Raw genomic sequence first — 20,493 nt, forward strand, 5'->3', positions numbered from 1 at the left:
TCTCTTGTTTCCATTCATGCTGTATTTCTATTTCTACTTTGCACGGAGCATTGGAACAAAAACAATTTCCCCCCGGGGATTAATAAAGTATTCTGAATCTGAATCTGAATGTCCATATTTGTAAGCAAACATGAAATAAGTAATTGCATCAATATACTGGGTAAAATGTAAAAATGAAGTAATTACAAGTAAAATAAATTAAAATATGTTTAAAACTCAACTCATAGTATGAGATCTTTTTTTTATATATATATATACTTTTTTTTTTTCCACCCAGTGTTTATACATACAGAAGGTAAAACAAATAAACGGATAAACAGACAAACAAAAAAATACAAAATACAAATACAAAATTACAACGGCTGCAACAACCACATCTTAATTCATCCCTGTGTCATAATAGCTTGACCACTTATGCCATCTTTTTTCAAATAATTTCAAGTTTCCCCTTATTTTATATGTCAAAAATTCCATTTGGTATATCTGTTGAACTGTGTCTTTCCTTTATCTGTTGTGGGAGGTGTTTTTGGAAGCCAGTGTCTTGTGATTTGTTTTAAAGCAGTTATACGCAGCACTCTAAGCAAATAGTTGTCATCTTCATTGGGGGCCATGTCCCCTGTCCTTCCCAACAGCACATAGTCTGCACCTACTTGAACAGTCCCTCTTAAAATACAATTGATTTCCCTCTGTACACCACTCCAATACGTCTGCAATACAGGACAAGACCAGAAGACATGCCCAACATTAGCATACAGTTCACCACATTTCCTCCAGCAGCCTGATGATATTTTATTGTTATATTTAGCTTGTTGCACCGGTGTTAGAAAATATCTTGATTGTATTTTCCATGCGTATTCTCTTCAATACGGCGACATGGTAGTTGTATGGGCATTCTGATTCGTTTCCCTCCAGTTCTCCTCTGATATACTTATATTAAGTTCTTCTTCCCATTTTATTTTTGCCTTTTTGTCTTGGTGCTTACAATTATTTTCTAAAATAGTATATATGGCAGAGATTTGGTGTGGTACTTTAGTTTTGTCATAGTTCTTTATCAAAAATTGCACCAGTGGGTGAAAATCTCTGCTGGTCTTCCTTCCGATTTCGCTGTATTGAATATAACTTCTTATTTGTAAATATCGGAAGAAATTCTCGTTTGAACACTGTCCAAAAATTGTCAGTCCCTTTTGTGCCCACATTTCAAAAACTTCATCAGTTTTGTTAGGCATGAATTCAGGGTCTTCTTTTATCTCTCGCAATGCCAATAAATCTGTCTTTATTTCAACAGTTCTTTTTATTCTAGCCCAAATTTCTAGAGTGCTTCTAAGTAGTGTATTATCTTTTACTAATGCTTTTCGTTGGCTTTCTGTACAGAAGGGAATCGTTTTTATTGGACCATGACACATGGGCATTACTATTGACCTCCACTTTGCTTCTGAATTATCATTTAACCAAGTACGTATTGGCTGCATTTGTGCTGCGAAATAATAATGCTTCAAATTTGGAAGGGCAAGCCCCCCCTTCTCTTTAGCCATTTTCAATGTCAATGGTATTGTCTGGAATAAAAACAAAAAAACGTGGAAGTACATTCATTCTAATTGCATCTATTCTCCTACCCAGTGACCCTATAACAGATTTCCACCGGTTCATGTCCTGTCGGACTTGTGCTTCCAAACATTTATAGTTCAATTGATACAGTAACCTGGCATTCTTTGGTAGCACAGTTCCCAGGTACTTAATTCTGTCCTTGTCCCATTGCCATAAGTATTTACTTTTCAGCTCCTTAGAGACCGGGGCTCCTAGGACCATTGCTTCACACTTCTGTGTGTTTAGCTTATACCCTGACACAAGACTATAATTTTCAATAACTTGCATAAGAGCTGGTAGAGATTTATCTAGGTTTGTAACATCTAAAACTACATCATCGGCATATAAAGCCAGTTTATGGAAATCCTCTGTTACTTTCACACCCTCAATGTCATTAGTTGCTCTAATACATGCTGCCAGGGGTTCAATACAGATTGCAAAAATTAGTGGGGATAGGGGATCCCCTTGTCTTGTTCCCCGTTTCAATTCAAAACTGTCGCATAAGGTCCAATTTGCCCTGACTTGAGCTTTTGGCCTGTTATACATAGCTTGAAGCCATTTGATAAAGGTGTCATGAAAACCAAATCTACTACAGGTTTCAAATATAAAAGGCCATGACACCCTGTCACCCAGTATGAGATCTTTGATAACTACTTCAGTGTAGTACACTATGGACACTATGCACTTCTTGTATGGTTCACTAATTTCAACAGGGTACTATTGTCTCAAACCACACACTGCCATTTTGCATTTACCAGAAGTAATGTCAGCTTTTGTTTTTTACCTCCTCATCTTCATTTTCTTCTTCTTCTTCTTCTTCTTTGCCTTCTTTTACACAGCAAATTGCAAACAGACAGTCAATATTGCCAACATTTGACTGCAGTCTCCACCCACACATAAACCAAACTTACACAACATCAGTGCTGATTAAAATATGCTGCCATAGCCAGGAGCAAGTTAGCTAGCTGGCGAATGCTAATATTAGCACTCGCATCATTGTTTGCGGTACCAAATCATTACAGACCCAACAAACATTACTGATGGCTTCTATTCAACAACATTATTGGTACTTAGTGCAAAAAACATGTATACCTGACATCTGTATAACACGGCGGTGTTCACAGCCAACTCAGGCTTCTTGTTGTCCCCAGCTGCCATGTCAAAATGTAAGAAGTTTGTGACGTGCCCTCTGCTAGGTCACAAAGATGGCGACTGTTGAGGTTGAGAAGTGTCCATCATTCCACACTCAGTCAAGAGTGTCTCTCATCTGTGAAGAAAACAGGGCACCAATGGTGGACCTGCCAATTCTGGTGTTCTCTGGCAAATGCCAATGGAGCTGCATGGTGCTGGGCTGTGAGCACAGGTCCCACTGGAGGATGTTGGGCCCTCATGTCACCCTCATGGAGTCTGTTTCTGACAGCTTGATCAGAAACATGCACACCAGTAGCCTGCTGGAGGACATTTTGTAGGGCTCTGGCAGTGCTCCTCCCGTTCCTCCTTGCACAAAGGAGCACACACTGGTCCTGCTTCTGGTTTGAACGGCTGGACTCCTGGTATCTCCTCAATGCTCTTGAAACTGTGCTGGGGGACACAGCAAACCTTCTTGCGACTGCATGTATAGATGTGCCATCCTGTCGGAGCTGGACTACCTGTGCAACCTGATTGGGCTGCAGGTACCACCTCATGCTACCAGTAGTGACAAGGACACTAGCAGAACACAAAACTAGACAAGAATCAGTCAGGATGGATAAGAGCAGAGCAACTGTCTGTGGCCACCACATATAAAACCATTCCTTTTTTGGGTGTTGTCTTGTTTTTGCCTCTCCATTGCACCTGTTGGCACTTTCATTCTCACCAAAGCAGGTGAAACTGATTCACAATCACTTGTGCTTTGTAAATGGACAGATTGATATTTCTGAAGTTTAACTGACCTGGTGTTATACAGTGGCCATTGAGTGTTCCCTTAATTTTTGAGCAGTGTATTATTCTCAACCTCTCTCTCCTCTGTGTCTGTATGCTGACCCATAGAGAGAGACAACCATTAAATTTCACATTCACATCTACAGGCAACTAAGAGTCAACACTTAACCCAACGTGCATGTCTTTGAACTGTGGCAGTAAGCCACTAACATGAGGAGAACTTGCAAACTCCACACAAAATGGCTTAAGCCACCAAGCGTACTCAAACCCAAAATCCTCTTGCTATGAGTCATTAGTGCTACCCGCTATACCACTGTGCCGCCCAGTTTTATCTTTTTTTAAATTATTATTATATTGAATATTTAATCAGGTAATCTCAAGCAAGTGAAAATGGAAGAGGAAGAGGAATAAGACATGCTGCAAAACAGAGTTGGTCACACACAAGACCATACAAACAGCATCAGAGATAATCTGTCATGGTGCAGGAATACAGGAACAGGGATTGGACCCAAATACAGGGAGTTAGGGGGCGGTAGGATTACTGAAGTGATGAAAATCAAGCTTACAGGTGGCAAGAGTCCAAATGGGCCAACCAGGCCGATTACAGGCAGGCAGGCAGGCACCTGACAGGCAAAAAGGTGGCAGGCAACAAAATACCACATAGCAACAATAACAATCCGACAAGAAAACAAAGGAAGTGGACCGGTATATATAAGGCCTCTCCCAACTCATCCCCTACACCCTCTCCCTGCCCACTTCAATCAATCAATCAATCAATCAATTTTATTTATAAAGCCCAATATCACAAATCACAATTTGCCTCACAGGGCTTTACAGCATACGACATCCCTCTGTCCTTATGACCCTCGCAGCGGATAAGGAAAAACTCCCCAAAAAAAAACCTTTAACGGGGAAAAAAAACGGTAGAAACCTCAGGAAGAGCAACTGAGGAGGGATCCCTCTTCCAGGACGGACACTCTGTTTCTGCATTCAAGGGTGTCACCTCATTAAGTGCCATCTCAAACCAGTTGGTGCCATAAGGCACTGTATTGCATATGTAACCTAGCTAGGGATGCACAATGTTTGATTTTTTTGCCGATATCCAATATGCCAATATATAACAACTCATTTGGCCGATAAACAAAGCCGATATCAATATGTCCACTTTTTTTCTCCACCTAATTTTAATGATCAAGTCTGTTCTGTATTGGAATTATGCATACTCTTATAATGATGGCCCACCAGCAGATAGAGACATGAAATACAATGCTTTTTAATGGATGTAATATTCATTCATTGTGCAAAATAAGAAAAAGCACATTGGCGGATTTTGATATTTCATTTCAAAGCCAATATCTGCCAGTTCCGATGATCTGCTGATATTATATATATCGCACATTCCCAAGCCTAGCAGCTGGCTGACTTTTCCTCTACTCATATGAAGGATATATCACATTTCAACACTGTTTTATTGGGGCTTTGTCTTTTTAATTTATTATTTCTTATCTGTGAAATAAGAGTAAATAGGCCGCCGCTATAAAGTCCCCCTATCTAAGAAAAACATCCACAAAAACTCATTCATACCCACTGCCATAAACATCTTAAATAAATAATGAACAATGGACAAAAATAACCCTGATGCACTATGTCACTTTACACATATCCACACCTTTTAACTAGTTTTAATTTTATACTTGTTTTTAAGATCTATACACACTGTGTGTGCTTTCAGAATCTGTGTTGTGCGATTGTTTCCAATCAGTGTAGGTCTTGTTTTGTATGTGGAGCCACGTCGAAGAAGATTTTCTGTTACGACAGACAATAAAGTTTTCTGAATCTGAATCTGAATCTGAAATCATTCCCTTCATCTTACAGAAATAAACAGGTGGTCTGCGTTACCACAAAATTACATTTTTCCTCTGGGTATTCCAGCTTCCTCCCACAGTCCAAAGACATGCAGGTTAGGCTAATATGTGACCTAAATTACCTGTAAGTGTGAATATGAGCATGAATGATATGTCTCTATGTGTCAGCCCTGTGATGGTCTGACAACCTGTCCAAGGTGTACCCCAGCTCTTGCCCAGTGTCAGATGGGATAAGCTCCAACCCCCCACAGCATAAATTGACAGATTGATATCCCTGAAGATTAACTGACTTGGTGTTATACTGTGACGATTAAGTGTTCCCTTCATTTTATTTTTGAGCAGTGTATTTTGGTGAGTTACAATAGTTGGCTTTAATGTTGCACCTTTGAGTGTTCAGGAGGCATGTGTTTAGGGATGACAGTGACACTGAAAAGATGTAGGACTGTAATAATAGATCAAGAAGAGCTCATGGATAATATCTTTGTGGTTTTTGTCTCTCACCCTCCTGTCTCTCTTCCTTTCCCCTCACCTAAATTCTCCCTCCTCCCTGTCTCCTCTTTTAGTATGGGTTACTGTATCCTGGTTGTTCATGGCATGGGTCGGCTGTGTTCAGTGGTGGGCCGTTGGGGCACCACACTCCTCAGTGTCTCCATGCTGCTGCTACTCCTGCTCTTCTCCTGGAAGACTGTCCAGCAGAACCATGTCTGGCTCTCCAGGGAGGCCCTCTTCCGGTAAGGAGACAGAAAGACTGCGTGTGTGTGTGTGTGTGTGTGTGTGTGTGTGTGTGTGTGTGTGTGTGTGTGTGTGNGAGGCATTCTGGTGGGAGGCCCCGGGGCAAACCCAGAACACACTGGAGGGATTATATCTCATCTGGCCTGGGTCCACCTTGGGGTCCCCAACGAGGTACTAGAAAGCGTTGCCGGAAAGAGGGACGTCTGGGTGCTTTGCTTGGCCTGCTGTCCCTGCAACTCGGCCCTGGATAGGCAGAGGAATATGAATGAATTAATGAATGTTTACAGGGAGGTAATCAAAGTTAAAAACACATCAGAAAAGACAAATTATTTTGGACTTTCTTAATTTACACATGAAAGTCATATTTCTCATGAAGTTGATAAATCCCTGACCAGTGCAGGTAACTGGTACATAGATCCAGTCCAAGTGGGCAGCTGACTTCCTTGAAAGGTTTTTTTTTTCTCAGTTATTTTTCTCAGATGTCTACACCTCATTTCTTTCTTCAGACTGATTTAATGCCCCTTCCTCCTTCTCCATCTTCTTCCTCCTTGTTTCAGCTCTGGTATCCAGACTCTGCCTCACAATGCCAAAGTCCATTACAACTACGCCAACTTCCTGAAAGACAGTGGCCGCCACCAGGAGGCCATTCACCACTACACTACTGCCCTCAGGTAAGACTGAACTAAAGCTCTCTGACTGTATTAATCTGACATTATTTTTTTCTCACTTAAGTTTTCATTGAGTTATCTTTATTCCACACAAATCAAGTGACACACAATATACGCAAAGCAGCTTCCTGTTGCTGATAGAATGAAGGTTACAATATTGTAAGTTTAGTTCTATAAACACAAGTGTAGCCCTCTGCTGGACTGTCCTGTAGTTGCGGGTACACATTCATCCATTGAAATTTGCATAAATATAGCTGGTCTTTCTGCTATCCTACACCCTCTTCAGCAAGCAGCGTAGGAGCCACAGGGCCTCTAGGTACAGGGCTCTGCTTGTGTGAACTAGGCTTACAATATCTTAAAGTTCATGTCTAATGGGGGCCGTGTATTCAACATAACATGTCAGCACACAAACTAAGTTCAGCAGATGCAAGTTTGCCTCCTTGTTCACAGCATGAGGTGGAAGACAGAAAGCATCTAATTATATAACTCTTGACCTGGAAGAACTCCTCAAGGTTTTGGAACAAAGAAGGGATTTGGTCTGAGAGAAGCTCTGCTGCAGTCAACATGAAGCAGCAAGTAACTAGGGTGTACCAACATGGTGATTAGTTCACACACACTCTTACCTGAGGTCAGTGCAAGCAGCAAAGTTGTGTAAAATGACAATGACTTCAGAAAGGAGGTTTCAGACTTCCGGCAACGTCATGATTGGGGTGGATGTGTCGCCGACTCGCTCACAGAGAAACCCTCTTTAAACAAAGCAAGAGCAGAACATGTGCACCAAGATCCAAAATAGTCAGATTTGTGGACTATTATACAAAGGATGTTGTTTTGCAACAGGCCTGGAAGCAACGGCAGATAACATATGAGGGGGACAAAATGTATTTCGACCAGGATTATTCTACGGACATCCAGAGAAAATGCAAGGAGGTGTGACAAGTGATTAAACAACTACGGGAGAAAAACATCTGAGCCAAGTCTCCATTCCAGACGCAGCTCAGGATTTTTCTAGCCTCTGCAGTCAAGGCTTTTCAGATACTGACCGAGGCAGCACCCACGTTGGAGAAGATAGGGATCCACATAAAGATGGACTCAAGAGAAAAGCTGAACAAAGAGCTGTTGCAGGATTGCTGGTCAATGGTCAACAAAAGATACAGGGAGCAGAGAGAAATGTCATCTCTCCCAGAAGAAGATCGGCATACTTTCCTCGGCACCTTAGGAAAATGACTAAAGACAGGTTTGAAACAAATACTAATGTAAGACAATAACGAAAGGCTATTGTTACTACTGAGTAAATAAGGAGTGTATGGGGGTATGTGAATCTATGCCTGTGTGTGCAGGTATTGTATGTTTTGAGCGTGTATGTCTGGGCGTGTGTGTGATTGTGTATGTGTGTGTGGATATATGTTCATGGGGGCATGTATGCATGTGTACGCATGTGCATATGTGCTAATTTTGCATGTATGTATGTATGGATTGGTCTTTTGCTTTCAAGAAGGTGAGCTATACCATGTTAAAAAATCATATCAAGGCTGGGTTTGTATTATATCTTGCTACTTGATTTAAAAGCAATTGAAAAGAAGACCAGAGGGGGGTTCTCTAGGTGCGGGAGGTGACTCCATAACTGTTAGGATTCCCAAAGAGGGATTTTAAGCAACCTTATGTAGCAACCACACTGTAGTAGGTTCACCCAGGAGAGAGCTAATCACATCTCTTCAATTCACAAGGTGCTGGCATTTGGTTCAGGTGGTCCAGCTGGGTTGGTCAGATAGGAAGTGTCTTTTTTCTTTTCTTTTTTTTCTCTCTCTCTTCTTTCTTCTATATTTTTTCATAAAGTTGAAAATGTTCGCTTATTTGTTTGTTCAGCCATTGTTGTCTTGTTCATGGAGCAGTATCACAGCAACACAGTCCTATACAGTATTCCAGAGGTATAGCAGACATACACAGGCCAGTCAAAGTAATATACAAAAATGGTACAGACACCCAAATTTAAAGTACACAGTGCCAGACAATGTTTAACTTAAAGTTGATAAGCTACAATGTGAATGGACTAAATCACCTGATGAAGAGGAGAAATTATTCATTACAGCGAGGTGGTCTTTCTGCTGGGCCTGTCGCCTGCGGCCTCATGCCTATGACCAAATCACAGCTGTGACGATATACGAGTATAACATCACTCCCTCTCGTGTGATATTGCTTAATTATTACATTATGAGTTGCAACATTGTTTCACATAGGTCATGAACACTGGTCTCCTGGTTTGACCCATACACTACTCCTCCCTCCCACCTGCTTTACTCGGACTTTCTTGTTCTTTACACAACACCATTGCTACAAATGGGTTTACACTGCAGTTAGTTGAAAACCAGGTACATCCCATACAAATACTAAAGGTACCTTGCACATTGGAATCTGACGCTGACGACCGCTGACCACATTGCAATTTTTAATTCTTTGGGAATAAAAAACAACTGACTGAACATACCAATCCAAATCAAGATTTGAATAATTTTGAAAAGATGAATTGTTGAGCCTTAATTTATGGTCATAACACTCTCTCACTGTCCTGTGTTGTGTTTGTTCCAACATTTGGATTTTTCACTTCTCTTTTTCTCTTCTTGTAACAGATGTATGTAACATCTCTGACATCCTTCTCATTATTCCCAGGTTCTACATTTTACCTTTCCATCTCTTTATTTCTCCACTCTCTGTTTCTAAGTATCCACCCTTTCTCTCCGTCTCTCCTCTTCCCTTCTCCCCAGTCTTCCTGCAGCAGCAGAGTTGTGTGCTGCCAGCATGTAGGAGCTCCACAGCACAACAACCCTCCAGCTTGCCATGCTCCCAGACTCCGAGTAGAGAGCCTCAGCAGCTTTCATCCAGCTCCAAACCACTTTCCAGCTCATACCAGACCATTCACTTTCAGTTAATTTAGCCAGCCTTTTCAGCTCCGCCTTTTTTCCCCATAGGAAAACAGTGAGAGGGACAAAGATCTCTTTATATCCCTGACAATTAAAATTTTCAAAGTTAATTTCCTTATTTTCCCAACGTTTTTAAAATCAGTTCGTTCTTCAAATCTCCCTCAGAGGGTCAAGTTCATGTGATGTGTGATATAAGCAGAGCTGATGCATAATTTAGTTAGTACACCCAACCTAATTTTAGGGTGTTTTAGCCACATCTGCAGCCAGGATGAATCCAAGTAACTTTGGTGATTCATTGACTGCTCCTCCAGATGGTGCACACTGTTACCTATGTGGATGTGCTGATTACACATAGTAATAAACCTTAAGAGAATTATTACCAGAATCTATATCACCACCTGTCTTTATTGAGCTTTATAGTGAGTTTCAGCTCATTGTTTAGCTGTCCACCTCACAACTTCAGTGTTTTAGTTTACTCTCACTGCTCGCACATATGTCATTTTCGGCTACAGCAGGCAGTTTTCAGAGAACAAGCTCTAAAACTCCAATGTACACTACCTGCTCAGCACGAAACAGCACACAGACACAGAGATTATTCATTTCTTTAGTGAATATTGGGATTACATTCATCAGATGGACACAAACATCACTCCGAATGAATGCTTATGTTGCCCTGTAGCTGCTGGATATATAAATAAGCAACTGTTGTTAGAGCCAGAACAATGACTTTGTTAATGCTGGGAGCCCCCAGTTCCCTCTCTCAGTTTTGCTGACCACATCTTAGCCTGACCTCTCAATTCCCTCTGCATAGATCCTGCCTTTCACCTCCCAGCTTCCCTCTCCTAGCTCCCCTCCTCCCAGCTCCTTCCTCCCTCCTATAGAACTGCTTGTCGTATAGAGTTGTGGGTGGGCTAGTCAGAGTCAGGGGCGTCCTCTGTGTATTGACTGAGTATGCTCACTCTCCCTATTGTCTGTTCTTTGATTTATAATAACTTGAGAATTGTTTGTCATTAGCCCCTTTTACACTGCCAGATTTTCCACAAATGTTGGGCCATTTTGCCGGCCAGCTGCGAGCATTTATACACACAGAGGCGGAATGGCGAGTTGATCTGAGGCGGCCAATTTTCCGCCTCATAGGGTAGTCATATTGGCAGAACCCTTTCAGTTTAAACAGACCGAGGTGGCCTTCTGCAACGGGAGGGGCTGTTGATGACTTGTGGGAGGAGCTGTTAATGACGCCGCACGTGCGAGCCACTTGCGGTGGATAAACAGCAAACAGCTGATAGCAGGAATTAGTGAGCAGCTAGTAGCAAGAGGGAAACGCAAACCTGACAGACACTGTAAAGATGAGCAACTGGGGAGACAAGGAATTGCACGCCCTCCTTGCCCTCCCAAAGAAGAGGCCATTAATCGCCAGATAACGGGGACGGTGAAGAACGGGCCGACTTACGAGAGTGACTATCGCCGCCTGACTAGCCGCGGCTTCCCTCCTATGTCACTGTTTATGTCACACGCTGAACTACACGTTTTGTTACTTGCTCACACCCCCATTGCCCCAAAAAAGGCGCATTCTGTATAAACAAAAGTAGGTAGGCGGCATTTTGCCGCACTCCCCAATTTTGTTTTTATATTGCCAGCGCTGAAAAAAGACTGATTGGGCTTTCCTGCAAATTTGCACAATTCCTATCTAAAAAGGGCTATAGAGAGTTGTTTGTTGTGTTGTCTGTGTGATGCTGGTTTGTGTGGGCTGGTGGGAGCTGCAGAAGAATGGTCAGCAGTTACAGACAAACATGCAGACATTGGATCAAGATGAGATTAAGGATGATGACTTCCGGACCATTTGTGGATGAAAGACTATAATAAGCCTCATCCAATGCAATGAAAGGGTTGGTGATGATAAGGATCTGGAGATAGAATTAGAAACCAGCGAAAGAAAGCTATCCCAAGAAAGCCTTCAGAGAATTTCTTCAAATTTGATGCAAATGTCCTCTTGGACTTAAAGATGAACTGATTAGAATTTGGTGGTCAATGGTCAAGGTCACTGTGACCTTACCTGTCTCATTCTTGTGAATTTGATATCTCAAGAATGCCTTGAGGGTTTTTTTTTTTTTTTCAAATTTGTCACAAACATTTGGACTCAAAGATAAACTGATTTGAATTTGGTGGTTAAGGTCAAGGTCACCATGACCTTACATCCCTCTCATTCTCGTGAACACAATATCTCAAGGCCACCTTAAAGGAATTTCTTCAAAATAGGCACCAACATCCACTTTGAGATAAGGCTGGACTGCGCAATTTACATACCCTGTGCAATAATCCCATATCTTTATTATACTGTGTATTGTAAATAGTCTTGTGTGTATAGTAATTCAATTTAGTGCCTTACTTTTATATCCATATGTACATATGTATATATATATATATATATATATATATATATATATATAGTATACACATTTTAAAGTGTGGGATTAATAAAGTTTTATCTTATCTTAGAATTAGATGGTCGAAGGTCAAGGTCACAGTGATGCTGTCTGACTCATTCTCATGAATACAATATCTCAAGAATGCCTGAAGGGAATTTTCTCAAATTTGGGACAAACGTCCACTTGGACTCAAGGGTGGGCAGATCAGATTTTGGTGGTCAAGTTCACCATAACCTTACATCACTCTTATTCTCATGAAAATTATATCTTAAGATGTTTATCTTGAAGGAATTTCTTCAAATTAGGCACAAATGTCCACTTTGAGAATAGGGTGAACTGATTAGAATTAGGTGGTCAAAGGTCAAGGTCATTGTGACCTTGCATGCATCTCATTTTGCGAAGGCTTTGAGTGAATATTGAAAATTTGATATAAATGTCCACTTGTACTCAAGAATGAACTGATTGGAATTAGGGATGGGTCACGATTTTCGAATTTTCGTTTTATAGTCGTTTTATTTTGAAAAATCGATTTTTTAATGCGACTATTACTATTCGCCGTCTTATTTCCCCCCTTTATTTGACATGCAATTCAGCTCCTAACCGCACGAGGGCAGTATAGGATTGCTACAGCGGTGTGAGATGGGCTACCAGCTAGTTTGATGCTCTTCTACAAACAGGAGAAACATGCAGAGACTACTACAGTCATCAAAAAGTTCCGTGTGGAACAACTTCGACAAAATAAACAAAAATGAGGTGCAGTGCAAACTCTGTGAGGCAAAGCTTGCGTATCACAAGTCTACAACAAGTATACACAGTCATTTGAGAGTGAGGCACGCAAGAGGCGGCGAGGGACCGTACCGGCCGGGCTCCACCGCGACACGTCTGCAGCGCGAGTCCCGTAGCAGCTCGCCCCCCTGTTAATCAATTACAGCGGCTCCACCGGCAACGGGAGCAGCGCGACAAACCCCGTCTGTCGCGCGACAACTCTCTATTTTACGCGGTTCTTCTATTTTTGTCGCGCTACGCTCCCCTACGCGACCCTCCGGCAGATAAAAACTACATGAAATAGTGTGCTAAACGTGCACAATGTGTTTTTAAATGAATAAACCATTACCAGAGGTGATATGTGATGACTTTTTTTTTTTTCGATTATTCGAAAAATCGTCGAATAGTTGCCATGATTTTTGAATAGTGTTTTTGCTTGTGCTGCCCATCCCTAATTGGAATTTGATGTTCAGTGGTCAAAGCTCAAGGTCACTATGACCTCACAAAAAGTGTTTTTGGCCATAACTCAATCACATGCTAATCATGACAAAATTTCACACAAATGTCTATTTAGATAAAATGATGAAGTAGTGACATTTTATATCTAAAAGATCAAAGGTCACCTTCACTGTGACATAATGTGCTAAAAAAAACAAAACAAAAAAACGCTCTTCTGGCCATTGTTCGACATCATAGCTCAGGAACAGAAGGGGAGATATTTGATCAGATACTGAATTGGTGACACTACTCTTGGGTGTCCATCTTTAAACTGTACGCCAGTACAGTGGACAGGGCTTGGCTCATGAGGGGTTGAAGGTGGGGGCTGAGAGCTGGGAGAAGTGAATTTGGACAAGGGAGCTGAGAGGGGGTGGGCAAAACTGAGAGAAGGAACTGTAGGGACCACAAAGTGATCTAAAAGTGATGTAAATCTAAAAAAAAAAACCCTACTAACTGTTTGCTAACAAGTTTGCCATATTTCTACTGTTTTTTCCCCTCATTAAAGGGTTTTTTTGGGGGGGGGGAGTTTTTCCTTATCTGCTGCGAGGGTCCTAAGGACAGAGGGATGTCGTATGCTGTAAAGCCCTGTGAGGCAAATTGTGATTTGTGATATTGGGCTTTATAAATAAAATTGCTTGGTTGATTGAGTGAGTGAGTGAGTGAGTGAGTGAGTGAGTGAGTGCGTGCGTGCGTGCGTGCGTGCATGCGTGCGTGCGTGCGTGAGTGAGTGATTGAACTGAAAAGGTGTTGTGTTCCCAACTTCTGATGTTCAGGTTTAACTTTCCTAGGTTAAATTTTTTTGTGTATACATTTCACAGAAAATGTTAGTAAATTTAATTTAACTCTTTCCCGTGCTGTCTCCTTATCCCCCCTTCAGGTTATACCCCCGCCATGCCAGCGCTATGAACAATTTAGGCACTCTGACTCGCAACCCAGAGGAGGCTGAGCACTACTACAGGAAGGCATTGGACATCAACCCTCAGCACAACCGAGCGCTGTTTAACCTGGGAAACCTCCTCAAGTAAGAAACACACACACACACACACACACACACACACACACACACACAACGCTCTGACACACCAAGCACCAAGTAAAATGCTATTGGAGAACAGACATTGACATTGACAGCACACACAGCACTCAATACAAAAGCCTGGCCATGCATGCAGTTGCTTGCTTCACATTGTTTTGTGATCTCAAAACTCTTTATACAATCCACATTACCTAATGGTGCCTGTAAAGAATTGATGTAACAAAAAATTCAGCAGCGCAAAGAAAAATAACTGTTAAAATAGAGCTGGAAGTGGCTGTTCTGGGTTCAAGCCAGCATTGAGCATGAAGGAGCAAGAACTGTAACAGTATCTGACACCTGCATTAAAAATACCTAACAGGTTTTATGATGATCCAACAGTTGTTTAGTCATTTACAACCAAATCTGTCTCCTACCAACGCCCTTCTGCAGCAATACCGAAAAAAATGTCTGATTTGTGTTATGCCACTCCTGTTGATTGCATTTGTAATGTCCTCTATAGGTTGTTTTGAATAGCACTTTCAGCATATGTTTCAGGTACTTACGTAAACATTTCCTGGAAGTTTCGTGATTCGTACCAGCGCGATTATGACCGACGTGGTATCGTATGGTGTCGGCTCGGATCGTGAACAGCAATGAGTGTCCTATGCGATAATCCATCGTTTTGTCTCATGTAATGTGTCATAGCAGACAACAACCAACCCGTCTTGGATGTCTCACCACATCCTGACAGAAAGTCGAGCATGTTTGATTTTCTTTTTGTCTTCCACAACTTCTCCCCTCACAGCCGTCACTTGACCAAAAGAAACACAGAGCTATCTGATCTATCTGCTACCGTGGGCAGCTTTATGGCAACAACACCCCAGCCTTTTGATATTTCCTCTAGGGATGTTACCACACAGAGTAAAAAGAAAAAAAATTATGGCGTGAAACAGCAGAGGAACTTTAGCAACCCAGTGAGGAATGCCATTAGCATCAGGCTAGCAAATATTGTTAATTCTTCATAATGGAGGATATAAAGCAACCTGATCTCACAGAAATACGTGAAATGACCACGACCTCTTAACACTGCATTCCGTGGTGGCAGCACGTAATGGGTTGAAATTACGTGCCGGTACCACGGAAACAATGCCAATGTAAAGATATTTTTTTGGGCATTTTTTTTTAGCCTTTATTTGATAGGACAGACAAGTGTGAAAGGGGGAGAGAGAGAGAGAGGGAGTGGCATGCAGCAAAGGGCCACAGGCTGGAGTCGAAACCGGGCCGCTGCAGCAATGGCCTTGTACATGGGGCGCCTGCTCTACCACTAAGCCACCGACGCCTCACAATGCCAATGTAAAGTCAATTAGGATCCTTTCCCGTGGTGGACACACGGATTCCCTGATTCAATAACGTCACGTCAACCTTGTTTTCCCCAATGATATCTTTAACATTCCTGTATACACACAAAAACACGGAAGTGTCATTGATAACTCAACAATATGACAGGTTAATGTCAAGGCCATAACATAAAATAAATGTATTTTGCCAGCTTTCGACAGCGTAGGGCTTTAAGAGATTGTGCTATGGGCAGATGGGGCGCGTTCCACTACTGTTTTGTAGCTACTGTCTGCCGTGTGTGGGCTTCATTCCATTTCAGATTGCCGTCCGTCTGCCGTAACCAAATCCAAACGCCACTAATAAATAAATAAATAAGAAGAAAAAAATAAGGCAACACCATCACATGGAGCTGTCCGCATCGGGAGGCGGCCGCGGCGGCAACCCAGCCACCCTCCACTCCACCAGGGGAGAGCAGACTCCAAGCCAGCGCCAGAGAACCAGCGGCCCGCCAGTGTGTTTTGGCCTTTAGGCTACCATTCCACTCTGTAAATAGATTTTAAAATTTCAATATAATTTTAATATTATTTTTGCTTATTTCATTATTCTTATTATTGGTTTTACTTTTTAGTAGTATTGTATTGTCTGAGGATGACTCATGTTAGTAACTATCTACAGTAAAAAAAAAGAAAAAAAACAAGCAAAGAAACAAATAAAAATCATTTTATACACTGGGCCTTCAGAGTGCTCTCTGAAACTAGACTTGGCATGGCTTGTGTCCAAAAAATGAAAAAAATCAAAACTTTGTCGTAGAGCTAAACCAAATACATCATTGGAAAGGTCTCAACCTGGAGAGTAACATATGTCAGTATGAAGATTCTGCATGGCTCCTGCTTTCAGCCATTGACCTTTGAACTCAGCAACAAAAGGGGGTACAGACATGGGACCAACTGTTATAGAGAGCTCTTGACCTCAACTATCATGTGAATGTAGTCAACAACTGGGGGTGCTGTCAGATATGGGTAAAATATGGATAAAATTAATTTTTACCCATTTAGAAATTAGATATTTAAAATCTGATCACACAAGTGTGTTTACCATCCCCTTAAAGTCCACAGTGTACTCTCAATTCAGTATTTACAACTTCCAAATCTGGGAAAAACACTTATATTTTTTAAAAACTACAATTCCCTGGGACCGCACCATGCAGCTTGATACATATCAGCAACATAGTTGTAGTTCTTCTGATTTGCAAAATAGGGTTCTAAATAGGGTTGTAAAAAGATATATCTACCCAATATATCTAATATCTAGTAAAGCCGAACTAGTTATTACACTGCACCTAGATGAACTATGTTATGTTGGCTAATTTACAATATTTTAGCTAATACGCTAGAAATGGCGTTTTTAGGACGGTAGGTTGGTTTGCAGCTTGTAAAATAGAGTTGTAAAATAGGGTCGTAAAAAGATAGATGTACTGAATATATCTAATATCTAGTAAAGCTGAACTAGTAATGACACTGCACCTAGATGAACTATGTTAAGAAAAAGTAAGGATGATGGTAAATTTCAGATAATTTAGCTAGTACTGTAGAAACAGCGTTTTTGGGACTGAATATTTGAATAGGCCTATATCAAATAACTAGTACAGCCGAACTATCATGTTATTATTATTATTATTACTATTGGTGGGAAATTATAACAGAGGAATATATTTGCCATTTTAATATCAAGAACACTTTCGTGTGTTTGTGTGTATACAGGACGTTGTTGAATCAGGGAATCCGTGTGGACACCACGACAATGGATCCTAATTGACTTTACATTGGCATTGTTTCCGTGGTACCGTAATTTCAACCCATTACGTGTTGCCACCACGGAATGCAGTGTTAAGAGGTCGTGGTCATTTCACGTATTTCCGTGAGATCAGGTTGATATAAAGGTGTAAAAATAAAAAGTTGTGGTGGGGCTTTTACTAACCACAACTGCAGAGGGTACCAGCTTCACTTGAAACAGACTACATTAGAAACGGGCCTTTATTTATTATTCCCTCTGTATTTTTCTGTTTTTACTTAATCCGTGCTTGCATTGCTCTGTCATTTCAAACTCAACACTTCCTGCATCCATTTAAAATTAAAAGCCCCTTATAATTTTGGTTGACAGATTCCTTTCATTTTCTAAAAAAGGCTTTTGTTGTGAAACATTTGCAGGAACTTGTTGTGGAGGATTCAGTGACTTGCATAGTTTGTATGTAGTACTTCAAATGTAGCACCTGCCATCTAGTGGCACTTTTTACGTTACTACAGTAACATTTTGGCTGTGACATAAACAGCCATAGTAACTGATATAATAGTAATAACAATAAAAATAGGAGTAGAAGAATCCGATGACATCACACACATCACGAAAGACGACCAGGGATGATTGGTCATGGACCAACGTGTAGTCTGTCATGTCTGTCAGCCAAGTCATGGCAAGATTTTATGACTCCACAATTGCCTAATCTGACATGATGACTGTTGGAACAGACAAATATGTCCTGTAGTGTGAACCTGGCATTAATGAGCTGAGCCACATCCCTTTTGAAGTTCATTGATCATTATTCAGATTCAGATTCAGATTCAGAATACTTTATTAATCCCCGGGGGGAAATTGTTTTTGTTCCAATGCTCCGTGCAAAGTAGAAATAGAAATACAGCATGAATGGAAACAAGAGATAAAGATGAAGATATAAATAAAATACTAAAATAGACAATGAAATAAGTAAAATAAATATTAAAGTAGACATTAAAATAAAATAAAATAAAATATTAAAGTAGACATTAGAATAAAATAGAATAAAATAGAATATTAAAGTAGACATTAACATAAATAAAATATTACAGTAGACAAAGTAAAATAAATAATAAAAACAGTAAAGTAGACAATCTGAAATATATACAATATACAATGAAATGGTTGTAGCATTATAAATGAAATAAGAATGAGTAATTATATTGTGTGATTTGTTTTATAAATAGCCAAATGAGTTATCTTTATCTATCATTATCTTCAAAACACAATGATATATCAAGCGAGCTATTGGTAACTTTTGACAAGCTTGGTCCAATAATGATTCAAAGAAAAAGTGGTACAAATCAGACCTGTGGTTTAGGAGAGAATGTCAAAATCTCCTGCTGAGAAGGAAGTGGGCTTTCTAAAATTGAATATTATGGCTCAGTTGTAGTGCCACAATCAGGCTCAACTTGGTTCATATTTGTTGTGCAGCATTTGGTTACAACTTTAAATCATTGGTGCTAATCTGGTATGTCTGTGATGTACCATCTCACTGGAATTTGGAAAAACATTTTTGAAGAAAAACTATGATAAATTAAAGCTACAAGCAGTGATGAACGGGCTTTCGCACCTTCGCACACATCATGGGCACTGACAGGATGCCGTTCAACTGGGCTGTGCATTCCAGTGAAAGTCAGACACTGTACACAGGAGTTAGATGGTATTTCTTGCTTGGAAAACCATGGCTCTGGAAATAACCTACTGCAAATTTTGTACCATTGCCTGTGTCCACTATGGGGCACTAGACAATGCACACTGGTTATATTTCATTTTGCTGCTCATCATGGAAACTGTTTTTAATTCACATTTGTCTTCCTTCTCTTCCTTTTTGCATCCATCTCCTCTTCCTTAAATTCAAGGATCAGATGGGATTACGAATTGTATCTTGTGTGATTTCAAGTGATAAATTGATTGACTGACGTTATTATTGTTGTGGATGGATTTCAGGTTCTTGATTAAACGGGAGATTGCCACCCACATAGTTTTTTAATCAAGAAACCATTATTAAACTTTCATGGCCATGATTTATTGCACTAATAATGCAGAACCCTGAAGTCAATATAGCCTCAGTATGGAGATAAAAATGAATGGTCAGCAGAACATGAAGTGACATAGTCATACTGGAGTTTGAGTCTGGAGGGCCAGAAAAAATAATAACTTAGTATGCTCCCTAAATGGAAGACATCAATCACCTCAACTCCTGACAGCGCCATTGTAATCTGACAAGCTCTTTATACAGCTGTTGAGGGTTTTTGTTTTTTTTTGTTTGGTGGTCAAACAGTGAGGACTTCCCTGAGCTCTGTTGGCTCTAAAGGAAAATGACATCAGTAATAGACGGTGAAATAAAGTCAATTGTTATGTTTCAGCTCCTTTACCATCTCTGTTTTATCAGTGGAGCTGTGAGAACAAACCCACCAACTGAGCCATCTATCCCCTGCTGCAAGTACACCACAGCTCTGTGTGTGTGTTTGTGTGTTTGCGTGTGTGCATGTGTGTGTGTGTGTGTGTGTGTTTGCATGTGCTTGTGTGTGTGTGTGTGTATATGAGGGGTCAAACGTTTCACCCAACCACACTACAATGCGTCACTTGCGCCTACTTAGGACACATCAGATCTAATCAAACCGCGTGAGTGCACGCCTACATTTTACATAGGGTTACTATCGAGACACGAGTGTTACACTAACGCCCGCTACATGACGCGCATGCGTTGTGCGCTCCACTCACACGACGCACTCACACGTCTTATCAGGCGTTACAAACGCTACACATACACAACACCTGCGTGTGCGAGTGCATGTACACATCATTAACACCTGAACGCGTCAAATTACTTTGGCAAACTGTCTGTCTCCATAGTTTACACGTGCAGGCAGGCGTGTGTGTGTGTGTGCTTCGCAAGAGTGGAATGAATAAATGAATCAAGTCGCTGCAGAC

General features: G+C 40.9%; 1 protein-coding gene across 2 annotated transcripts in view; it reads left to right on the top strand.

Annotated features, from left to right (window-relative positions):
- tmtc1 (transmembrane O-mannosyltransferase targeting cadherins 1) overlaps nt 1–20,493 on the top strand; it is a 343,046-nt gene that overhangs the window by 259,391 nt on the left and 63,162 nt on the right. For both annotated transcript variants that reach the window (XM_050036058.1, XM_050036057.1), the window contains exons 9-11: nt 5,933–6,100; nt 6,659–6,772; nt 14,251–14,394. In XM_050036058.1, the coding sequence (XP_049892015.1) occupies nt 5,933–6,100; nt 6,659–6,772; nt 14,251–14,394 (426 nt within the window). The remainder of the gene's footprint in view (nt 1–5,932; nt 6,101–6,658; nt 6,773–14,250; nt 14,395–20,493) is intronic.

Source organism: Epinephelus moara, chromosome 23 (assembly GCF_006386435.1).
Source record: "Epinephelus moara isolate mb chromosome 23, YSFRI_EMoa_1.0, whole genome shotgun sequence".
Taxonomy (NCBI): domain Eukaryota; kingdom Metazoa; phylum Chordata; class Actinopteri; order Perciformes; family Serranidae; genus Epinephelus; species Epinephelus moara.